The sequence below is a fragment of the Muntiacus reevesi genome, chromosome 4, assembly GCF_963930625.1.
Source record: "Muntiacus reevesi chromosome 4, mMunRee1.1, whole genome shotgun sequence".
In the NCBI taxonomy this organism is placed as follows: Eukaryota; Metazoa; Chordata; class Mammalia; order Artiodactyla; family Cervidae; genus Muntiacus; species Muntiacus reevesi.
Window position 1 is genome coordinate 71,912,690 of NC_089252.1, and position 12,072 is coordinate 71,924,761.

At 40.6% G+C, this 12,072-nt stretch overlaps 1 protein-coding gene across 1 annotated transcript in view; it reads right to left on the minus strand.

Moving 5' to 3' along the window:
• Window positions 1–205: 205 nt before the first annotated feature.
• SCN11A (sodium voltage-gated channel alpha subunit 11) overlaps window positions 206–12,072 on the minus strand; it is a 76,589-nt gene continuing 64,722 nt past the window's right edge. Inside the window, exons 25-26 of the mRNA XM_065935243.1 lie at window positions 7,813–8,083; window positions 206–1,402 (exon numbers count right to left, since the gene is read on the minus strand). Of these exons, the coding sequence (XP_065791315.1) occupies window positions 375–1,402; window positions 7,813–8,083 (1,299 nt within the window). The 3' untranslated portion in view covers window positions 206–374. The remainder of the gene's footprint in view (window positions 1,403–7,812; window positions 8,084–12,072) is intronic.

Below are 12,072 nucleotides of genomic sequence, written 5' to 3' on the forward strand. Positions count from 1 at the left end.
AGGTATTGGACACAGTACTCAGGAACACATGGGAAACATAATTTAAAACTTTAATGTGTTTTTTGTTTCTTATTCTTTTGACATAATTTGAACTGTGCTTCGATCTTCACATTAGTATGTCTTCTATAGACCTTTCTAGTGTCTTTTTCTTTGTTAAAACAGTACTGGTAGTAATAGTCAGGCACCCTTATCTCTATAAGAATCCTTTGATGTGAATTCTAAAATATTTTCTTTCAGCTAGAAAAAAAAAAAAAGAAAAAAGGAACGGCTAGTTCGAAGAGTTCACTTGTTTGTACACAGAGCTGTGGATGCTTGGAGCTCACAGGCCGGAGGCGAGGCTTGGAGGCTGTGAGGTATGGGTGGAGGTGTGGGGCTCAGTCATAATGGACCTTGCGCTCGGCCATGCCAGAGCTGGGTAAGTTTCCATTGGAGAGTGTCTGGAGGGTTGAATGAGGCCTGTCTTTCAAGGTACACCTGGTCTTCATCATGTACTTTCGAAAGGCCTTTTGAATAACAGCAGCACATCTTTCCTCTTCCTTCCTTTTGGTGGTGGTGACTATGGGTTCATATAACTTCTTGAAAGGGTTGGCCTCCATGAACTTCTCCTCTATCGCTGCTTTCATGCTATCCAGGCCACTGGACTCACCAAGTACCCTCTTGGTGAAAGCAAAGAGAATATCCAAGCAATGGAGACGATCTCCACTCACCATTGGCAAGTCCATGACTAAAAATTGGTATTTATTTGGCTTTGCCACACGCAGAGGCTCAGGAAGGGCATCAGCAAAGTCAGAAAGGACAGAATATTTGATAAACTGTGTTGCTTCTGGGTCAAACTTTTCCCAGACTTCGTAGAACATTTCAAAGTCATCTTCACCCAAAGGTTCCTCACTTTCTTCAGTGGCTACATTGAAGTTTTCTAAAATCACAGCAATATACATGTTGACCACAATGAGAGAGGAGATGATGATATAGGTGACGAAGTAGATTATGGCTATGGTAGAGAGGTGACAGCTCTCTGACTTGGGGTCACAGGACTCTTTTGATTTCAACATGGGGCTGAGGAGGGCATCCCAGCCTGCTGTCGTGGTTATCTGGAAGAGGCAGAGCATGCTGCTTATAAAAGTTCGGAAGTTGAAGATGTCATCAATTCCAGAATCTTCCTCCACTTTGCGAAAAGAGTTCATACCAAAAATGGCATAAATAAACATAACCAGAAAGAGGAGAAGACCAATATTGAATAGAGAGGGCAGGGACATCATCAGAGCGAAAAGCAGAGTTCTGATTCTTCGTGCTGCTCGAACAAGTCTCAGGATTCGGCCAATCCGAGCCAAGCGAACCACTCTGAACAGTGTTGGAGGGAAAGGAATGTGCTTCTGGCTTTCCAAGGCAGAAACCACTGTACCTGAAGACAAGGAGGAGGGTCAATGAGTTTCCAGCAGGCAGATTGATTTTAGACATAGCCTGTCTCTCCTGCTTTCAATCTGAGTGAGACCAAATTTTTACCATTACTTTTCAGCTTATGTACAAAATTAAGAATTTTTTTACCCATATCAGGGGGAAAAAAATATATGTGCCTTAAACTGAAGAGCAATTTTCAAGGTTCATACAATTTAGATAGGAATTTAGATGGGACAGGACATCTAAGAAGACCCTCCAAAGAAAAGAAATAAAATGCAGCTTATTAAAGGCTATTTTGTAAGTTACCTAATGGATTTGAAATACATTATCATTGATGTTGGGCATTTAAAATCACTCATGAGGTAGCAAATATAACAGTTTTCTATATTTATTATATACATAGAATGGAAAACAGATAAACTATTGATGGAGTCATTTAGATTATAATGCAAAGAGAAATTTCTGCTACTGAAGCCTGAGTGTGAGCTATCAGTGGAAGTTGTACACCCCTAACCTCAAGGTTTCTTAAACAAACAGGTTCTTACTGTAGAGGAATTTGAACACAGCCTGCTATAGGCAAGGACAGAGGTAGAGAAAGAAGGTGGTGTTGCGATGCTTGTCTCTGGGCTAAAACTGCCACAGATTTCTCATCTTTGTCAATACGCTCATTCCAAGGACTTCTGGAAGTCCAAACTCAAAAAGCTATGGGAATAAGTTGGAGACAGTTTTTCTATTATTGTAAATATCCCAGAAGTGGCATCTCAAGCAGAAGTTTCTGCAGACTGCTGAATATTTGGCCTAAAACGTCACCCTGTTTTCTCATTGCTTGCTCTGCAAACAAGTGATACAAGGGTTTAAAACAAAACACATTTTGAACCCAATATTACAGAATGGCTTGAACATGCTTGCCTCGTACACACAGGGCCTTGTTCTTCCTCTAGGATCCTCTAAGGTCATTAGAAATGATGGAAAACCAATTTTTTTGAGATGTGGAACTTTTACCATTTCAGCAACAAGTGGAGGAAGTCCCTCCTTTAAGGTCCACTTCTTCTGTGAATATTTCTTTCAGTAATCAAGCTCACAGTAATTTGTCTTTCCTGTGAGCTCAGTTCTTTCATGCAGCAAGTGAGTTGGGGTTCAATTAATTTCTCGGTCTTTTTCTGATTCCTTAATGTGGTAGGTCTTAATTTTGTTGTTGTTCAGTCACTCAGTCGTGTCCAATTCTTTGTGACTCCATAGACTGCAGCATGCCAGGTTTCCCTGCCCTTCACTATCTCCCAGAGTTTGCTCAAACTCATGACCATTGAGTTGGTGACGTCATCCAACCATCTCATCCTGTGTCACCCACTTCTCCTCCTGCCTTCAATCTTTCCCAGCATTAGGGTCTTTTCCAATGAGTCGCTCTTTGAATCAGGTGGCCAAAGTACTGGAGCTTCAGCTTCAACATCAGTTCTTCCAATGAATGTTCAGGGTTGATTTCCTTTAGGATTGGCTGGTTTGATCTCTTGACTGTCCAAGAGACTCTCTAGAGTCTTCTCTAGCACCATAGTTCGACAGCATCAATTCTTCAACACTCGGCCTTCTTTATGGTCAAACTCTCATATGCATGCATGACTACTGGAAAAACCATAGTTTTGACTATAAGGACCTTTGTCAGCAAAGTGATGTCTCTGCTTTTTAATACGCTGTCTAGTTTTGTCATAGCTTTTCTTCCAAGGAGCAAGCATCTTTTAATTTCATGGTAGCAGTCACCATCTGCAGTGATTTGTGAGCCCAGGAAAATAAAGTCTGTCATTGTTTTCATTTTTCTCCCATCTATTTGGCATGAAGTTATGGGACTGAATGCCATGATCTTCATTTTTTGAATGTTGAATTCTTAAGTCAATTTTTTCACTCACTTCTTTCACCTTCAAGAGGCTCTTCAGTTTCTGTTCACCTTCTGCCATTAGGGTGGTATTATTTGCATATCTGAAGTTACAGATATTTCTCCCAGCAATTTTGATTCCAGCTGTGCTTCATCCAGCCCAGCATTTCACATGATGTACTCTGCACATAAGTTAAATAAGCAGGGTGACAATGTACATATTCCTTTTGAAGCAGTCAGTTGTTCCATGTCCAGTTATAATTATTGCTTCTTGACCTGCATACAGGTTTCCCAGGAGGCAGGTGAGGTGGTCTGGTACTCCTATCTCTTGTAGAATTGTCCACAATTTGTTGTGATCCTCAGAGTCAAAGGTTTTAGCAAAGTCAGTGAAGCAGAAGTAGATATTTTTCCAGAATTCCCCTGCTTTTTCTGTGATTCAACAGATGTTGGCAATTTGATCTCTGATTCCTCTGACTTTTCTAAACCCAGTTTGTATACCTAGAAGTTCTCGGTTCATGTGCTGCTGGAGCCTAGCTTGAAGGATTTTAAACATAACCTTGCTGACATTAAAATGAGTGTAATTGTATGGTAGTTTAAATGTTCTTTGACATTGCCCTTCTTTGGGATTGGAATGAAAACTGACCTTTTCCAGTCCTGGGGCCACAGTTGAGTTTTCCAAATTTGCTGACATATTGAGTGCAGCACTTTCACAGCATCATCTTTTAGGATTTTAAACAGCTCAGACAGAATTCCATCACCCCTATTAGCTTTGTTTGTAGTAATGCTTCCTAAGGCCTATTTGACTTCAGACTTCAGGATGTCTGGCTCTAGATGATGGTCACACCATCGTGGTTATCTGTGTCATGAAGATCATTTTTGTATAGTTCTTCTGTGTATTCTTGCCACCTCTTCTTAACCTCTTCTGCTTCTATTAGGTTCATACCGTTTCTTTCCTTTATTGTGCCTATCTTTTCATGAAATGTTCCCTTGGTATCTCTAACTCTCTTGAAGAGATCTCTAGTCTTTCCCATTCTGTTGTTTTCCTCTATTTCTTTGCAATGATCACTTAGGAAGGCTTTCTTATCTCTCCTTGCTATTCTTTGGAACTCTGAATTCAGATGGATATATCTTTCCATTTCTCCTTTGTCTTTCGCTTCTCTTCTCAACTATTTGTAAGGCCTCCTCAGACAACCATTTTGCCTTGTTGCATTTCTTTTTCTTGGCGATGGTTTGGATCACTGCCTTCTGTACAACGTCACAAACCTCTGCCCATAGTTCTTCAGGCACTCTGTCAGTCAGATCTAATCCCTTGAATCTACTCGTCACTTTCACTGTTTAATCATAAGGGATTTGATTTAGGTCATACCTGAATGGTCTAGTAGTTTTCCCTACTTACTTGAATTTAAGTCTGAATTTTACAATATGGAGCTCATGATCTGAGCCACAGTTAGCTCCCTGTCTTGTTTTTGCTAATGATATAGAGCTTCTCCATCTTCAGCTACAAATAATATAACAACCTAATTTCAGTATTGACCATCTGGTGACATCCATGTGTACAGTCGTCTCTTGTGTTGTTGGAAAAGGGTGTTTGCTATGACCAGAGCATTCTCTTGGAAAAACTCTGCTAGTCTTTTCCCTGATTCATTTTGTACTCTGAGGTCAAACTTGCCTGTTACTCCAGGTATAACTTGACTTCCTACTTTTGCATTCTAGTCCCCTATGATGAAAAGGATATTTTTTTTGGTGTTATTTTAGAAGGTCTTGTAGGTTATATGGAAGCATTCAACTTTATACTCTTCAGCACAGTGGTTAGGGCACAGACTTGGATTACTGTCATGTTGAACAGTTTGCCTTGGAAATGAACAGAGATTATTCTGCCATTTTTGAGAGTGCATCCAAGTAGTGCATTTTAGATACTTTAGTTGACTTTGAGGGCTACCCCATTTCGTCTAAGGGATTCTTGCCCACAGTAGCAGATATAAGGGTCATCTGAATTAAATTTGCCCACTCTGGTCCATTTTAATTCATTGATTCCTAAAATGTCAATGTTGACCCTTGCCATTTCCTGTTTGACCACTTCCAATTTACCTTGATTCATGGACCTAACGTTCCAGGTTCCTATGCAATACTGTTCTTTATAGCACCAGATTTTACTTTCACCACCAGACATATCCACAACTGGGCATCATTTCCCTTTTGGCTAAGCCTCTTCATTCCTTTTGGAGCTATTTCTCCACTCCTCTCCAATAGCATATTGGACATCTACTGGCCTGGGGGTGGGGTGGGTGTTTATCTTTCAGTGTCATATCTTTTTGCCTTATCATACTGTTTGTGGGGTTCTCAAGGTAAGAATGCTGAAGTGATTTGCCATTCCCTTCTCCAGTGGACCACGTTTTGTTAGAACTCACCATGACTCATTTGTCTTGGGTGGCCCTACACAGCATGGCTCATAGTTTCACTGAGCTATACAAGGGTGTGATCCATGTGATCATTTTGGTTAGCTTTCTGTGATTGTGGTTTTCATTCTGTCTGCCCTCTGAGGGATGAGGGTAAGAGTTTGTGCAAGCTTCCTGATAGGAGGGACTGGCTGCAGGGAAGACTGGGTCTTGCTCTGGAGGGCTGTATCTTGCTCTGCTGCTGCTGCTAAGTCGCTTCAGTCATGTCTGACTCTGTGTGACCCCATAGACAGCAGCCCACCAGGCTCTGCCGTCCCTGGGATTCTCCAGGCAAGAACACTGGAGTGGGTTGCCATTTCCTTCTCCAATTGTAGGAAAGTGAAAAGTGAAAGTGAAGTCGCTCAGTCATTTCCGACTCTTCGCGACCCCATGGACTGCAGCCTACCAGGCTCCTCTGTCCATGGGATTCTCCAGGCAAGAACACTGGAGTGGGTTTCCATTTCCTTCTCCAATGCATGCATGCATGCTAAGTTGCTTCAGTCGTGTCTGACTCTTCGCGACCCCATGGACTGTAGCCTGCACCAGGCTCCTTCGTCCATGGGATTTTCCAGGCGAGAGTACTGGAATGGGGTGCCATTGCCTTCTCCGGTACCTTGCTCAGTTAATCTTTAATCCAATTTTCTGCTGATGGGAGGGGCTGTGCTTTCTACCTGTACTTTGGCTTGCGGCGGCCCAGTCCTACAGTCTTCAGTCTCTATGGTAGGCTATTGGCTATATGGTAGGGGTAATGGCGACCTCCTTCAGTTACTGTGAACTCTACAATGCCTGGTACTGCCTGGAAAAAGTTCAGCAAATAGTGGAATGAATGAGCTGCTCTCTGCATATTGGAGGAAGAGCTCTTTAAGTGCTCAGGTGGTTGCCCCAGACTCATCATGATTTTCTAACTTTATTGCTGCTGTCAATTTCACTAGGACTTGTGCTTGAAACTGACTAATAAAGATTAACAGTCTATTTAACCATAAGTATATCAAAAGATCTATTACTAAGCCTTATCTACATAAGTTTCCATGGCTAAAAAGTAGAACAGACTATGAACTGTACCATTTTCTTGGTCCCTGACACATCTGCATTGCTGCTATCGTGTTAAGAACCAAAATATTTTGATCCAGGGAGTCTGTTTATTGCATCCCTTCTGAGATAAAACAAAAGCTTCCACTTGTGAAATTCATTTTCACTGCCTTCATGCTCTTTGAACAATGAGAGGAACCCATAGGTAGTTATACGCAATTATAGTTAAATTATCAGTTTAATTAAAGCAGACTTCAAAAACCCAGAGTAAAATCGTACAGCTTAGTCATGAAGAATTTAACTTCGAAGTTAATGTACGTGCATGTGTGTGTATATGTTTCATGGAAAGGTATAAGGCAATAACCCTCTTTTTCTCCCTATTCTTCTATAAACCTTAAGGTTAATTTCTGTCTGCAGTTAAGAAAAATATAGTGATTATAGGGTGCGCTAGTTGGTGAGTGAAACCGAAGCAGCTGACACACTATGTAGATTCCACTGTAATTTAACGTGAGATTCAGAACAACAAAAAAGCACTATTTGTCCTCATGACACACTCTCACAAGACCCATACAGGGTGAGCCGTGGAGGCCCTCTATAAGGAGGAGGGAAGGGAAGGCCCGGCAATGTCACTGGGACACAGTAATTGTGATCTGACATCCACAAGGATTTTGAACTAGAGAAAAACATGGAAACTAAATGCCAAATCCTTAAAACAAGAAAAGCTCTTTAGGCCTTATAGTTGTAGAAGAAAATGGAACTTTGACTCAATTCCCTGGATAAAGTAGGTAGCCCCACAAAAACTTCTAAGTCATCTTAATTTCATCTATCCCCATTGAATAAATGATCCACATAATTACTTAACTGTATTTCAATTGTGTAGATAGTCAAGGGAGTGAAAATTACTCTGTATCTTCTAGCAACTCCCCAAAGATAATGGCATTCATTCATCTATTTTTTTTCCAAAAACCACATTAAATTTAATTTTCTGCTCTGTGGATACTCTGGACAAAATTTCAAATGATAAGATTTACAAGTTTACTTCTGGCTCTCAGATTAAAGCCCCTCTGGGTTGCCAATTTTACTTACTAACAATAGAAAGGCCCAAGATCACACAGTCAAATAAATTCCAGCCATTGGTGAAGTAGTATTGCCTCAAAGCAAAGATTTTGATGAGACACTCAAATCCAAAGATGACCACAAAGGCCAGGTTGAGACGATCAAGTAAATGTTTCATGGCGTCTGACTGGTCATATGATTCAGCCATCATGCTAAGCATGTTGAGGAGAATGAGGATGATGATAATGATGTCAAAGACCTGGTGTGTGACGAGGTCAAACACAAAACCTTGGCATTTGTTCTGAGGAAAAATAAAAAGGAATCATAGATCATTTGGAGTTGTAGGAATTAAGTCACAAACATTAAAAGGCACATACAATAGCATTTGTCCTCTCTTACAATTAAAGTAGTTTCTTGGAAAATGCACACTTTTTAAAGGGCAAGAAATTCTTCTAATAGATATTTTTCATTTAATTTCATTAAATTTAATTAGAAACTGGTTTTAAAATGTAGGCATATAGCTTTAATCCCATTTTGAAACTAAATAAATATGTATATTTTTAGTAACAACATAACTTTGATGTGGTGGATGATTTGTTTTTGCTGAAATAAAATACCTCATGTTGGGTTTAATCATAAAAAAATGAACTTTGGTCTGTATATTTCACCTACTTCTGTATTTTTTGACTTTAATAATATTAATGCAGAGGATACTTGCTTACATACTTTTGTTGAACAAGACAGAATTAACATCTCCAAGGCTCCATTTGTTAGTTTAGAATAATCAGAACCTATACTCAACCAAAACATTGTATTCAAACAATTCTTGAAAGTCAATTTTCTAATTCTTGTTCACTTGACAATAAGGCTAGATAAATGGGATTCTAATCCAGTGAATACTAAAACTGAAAACAGAAAAACTGATTATTTCACATTAGTACTGATGGTGAACTTGCATATTGTTTCGTACATGGATGGCCTGCTCCAAAGTAAAGGTGTGCTGATTGCTCTAGTACAGGTTCTAACTCAAGTTTCCGTGCCTTATCTACCATGTGCAGTGCAAGACTCAACTACTCCACTATTTTCTTTAATTATCTCTATAAGGCACTACTTGGTTGTTTGCTTAAATGAAAACTGTTCTTTAGCACAAACTCAGACACTGATATTGTATGGCATGCTTGACTATACATTGCTTGTTTATGTATAATCTAATATATATATATATATACACCATATGTATATATTAGATTATTTCATATTATATATCATCTAATCAAAGTATGCACATAGCGTTCTATTAGAAAATGCACAGACCCCTGAGAATTCATGTCAACAGCCCCAGGCATCTGTTAGGGTAATCCAGGCAAAAGATGATATTTTGTGGTCCTAACAGTAGAGAAAGACATGAGTTTTTAGGTTTAAGAACTAATATGGAAGTAGAAGCAGGAGTCCAAGAGTGTTCTAATGGAGTAGGCTGTGGGAAAGTTAAGGCTGAGGTCATAATTTCTGCTTGTTGGTGCATTCTATCAACTGGAGAACAGCAGATAAGGAGTTTGGTGGGGAGATGATGGATATGTCCTGGGTACCCTGGAGTTTGAAGTGCCCAGTGGGACATCCAAGGGACATGAGCAGGTAGAGGTATGGGTCTGGAGTTCAGGCAGAGAGCTGGAAAGCAAATGTGGAGTTCCATGGCATCAGTACTGATATGAACTAACATCAAGAGAATGAAGGCTGTCACTATGGGAGAGCAAGGGCAATGAGAAGAAAAAGGGTTGGAACAGCAGTAGAAGGATATTACATGTAAGTTGATGTCTTTCAAACTTTGCTTCAGGAGCTCTAAAACTTTTAAGGAGTCTGGAGAAGAAACTTGAAAGTCAAATGCCTTTCCTATGTGCGAATGCAACTGGGAAGTCAGAAAGGACCTGGAGAAACGATACTTTTAAGGATACTCTCCAAGAAAGTAGAATAAGGGCTGAGAAAAAATGTAAGGGCATGGTAAGCACTGGCCTTACAGTTCAACTCTAATATTTAGAAAGTGGAGGAAATTAAAAATATAAGCTACCAAATGTGGTAGAGGATCAAAAAAAAAATCTATGTTATTTTAAGATACATTCTATGTATTTTAATGTATTCTACATACATTCTATGTCATTTTATAGTGACTTCTATACCTCAGGATAATTTTTAAAGCCTGTAATGAAGCTACCTTGTGGGAATGCTTTAGGTAGAAATGATTCCAGATCCCTTGGTCTTACTGCTGGAAAGAATATCCATCACTTCTCAGGTTAAAACAGCTGTACTTCCCTCTCTATGCAGTTGCTACTCCAAAGATCAAAAGATAATATGTAGACTTTAGAAATTAAAAAAAAAAATCTCTGGGGAGTTAAGGGCTAGTGTGTCTAGCCTATACATGCTCAGTCATGTCTGACTCTTTGTGATCCTGTGGACTGGGGCCCACCAGGCTCCTCTGGCCATAGGATTTCCCAGGCAAGAATACTGGAGTGGAGTACCACTTCCTTCTCCAGGGGATCTTCTTGACCCAGGCACTGGACTCATGTCTCTTGTGTCTCCTTCATTGGCAGGCGAACTCTTTACCATTTGCACCACCTTGGAAGCCCAGTTAAGGGCTAACAGCTGATTCAAAGTCTAAGCTCAAATTCGGACACCAGGGGACAGGGTTTGGGGTTTACCTCATGCAACACTGCTCTCTGGAGTATAGAGTTTAAGATAAATGCTTGGCATTAACTGGTGAGTTGCCCTTGGTTGTCGGAATCACTCATTGTGAAGCCATGATTGGTGAGCCATGCAGGAATGTCTCTGGGGTAAGACCTACTCCCCGATGAGACACGCAACAAACAAGCTATAACAGATAGTTAGGAATGGAGGTGGCGGCATCCCTGTGGGAAAGCAGTCCATGCCCACTTCAAGTTCATCTCTTGCATTCTGACATGTCCAGTGCAGTATGTGTGTTGTGTGCTCAGTCACGTCCAACTCTTTGCAACCCCATGGACTGCAGCCTGCCAGGCTCCTCTGTCCATGGGATTTTCCCAGCCAGGCAAGAATACTGCAGTGGGTTGTCATTTCCCCTTCCAGGGGATCTTTCCAATCCAGGGATAGAAACTGTGTCTCCTGTGTCTCTGCCTGCATCGGCAGGTGGGTCCTCTTACCACTGAGCCACCTGGGAAGCCCAGTGCAGTGCAGAGGCCTAGAAGCTGCATATGTGTCACTGCAGCTTCTGTTCAACTGTGTGCTGCACTGCCAGCTTCACATCCTTCACGAAACAAACTAGTAAATGGGTGTCTCATGAGTCTTTTAATAAACTTCAAATCTGGGACCAACTGGTACTGAATCAATGGTTGCATATCATGCACATATAAACAAAAATTCTCTTTGCCTTTCTTGTTGGCTCAAGTTTAAATAAGAACTTCAAAGTGTTTGCTGTTGTTCAGTCACTAACTCACGTCTGACTCTTTGTGACCCCATGAACTGTAGCATGCCAGGCTTCTTCTGTCCTTCACTATCTCCTGGAGTTTGCTCAAATTCATGTCCATTGACTCATTGATGCCATCCAACTACCTTGTTCTCTGCCATCCCTTTCTCCTTTTGCTTTCAATCTTTCCCAGGATCAGGGTCATTTCCAATGAGTCAGCTCTTTGCATCAGGTGGTCAAAGTATTGGAGTTTCAATTTCAGCATCAGTCTTTCCAATGAGTATTCAGGGTTGATTTCCCTTAGGATTGACTGGTTTGATCTCCTTGCAGTCAAAGGGACTCTCAAGAATTTTCTCTAGTGACACAATTTGAAAGCATCAATTATTCAGCGCTCAGTCTTCTTTATGGTTCAACTCTCACATCCATGTATGACTACTAGGAAAACCATAGCTCTGACTATAGAGACCTTGTTGGCAAAGTGATGTCTCTGCTTTTTAATACCCTGTCTAGGTTTGTCATAGCTTTCCTTCCAAGGAACAAGCGGCTTTTAATTTTATGCAGTCTCTGTCCATGGTGATTTGAGAGTCCAAGAAAATAAAATTTGTCACTGCTTCCACTTATTCCCCTTCTATTTTCCATGAAATGGTGGGACTGGATGTCATGATTTTTTCAAAGTTGAATTTCAAGTCAGCTTTTTCACTCTCCTCTTGCACCCTCATCAAGAGGCTCTTTAGTTCCTCTTCACTTTCTGCCATTAGAGTGATATCATCTGCATATCTGAGGTTGTTGATATTTCTCCCAGCAATCCTGATTCCACTTTGTGATTCATCCAGCCTGGCATTTTGCATGATGTACTCTGT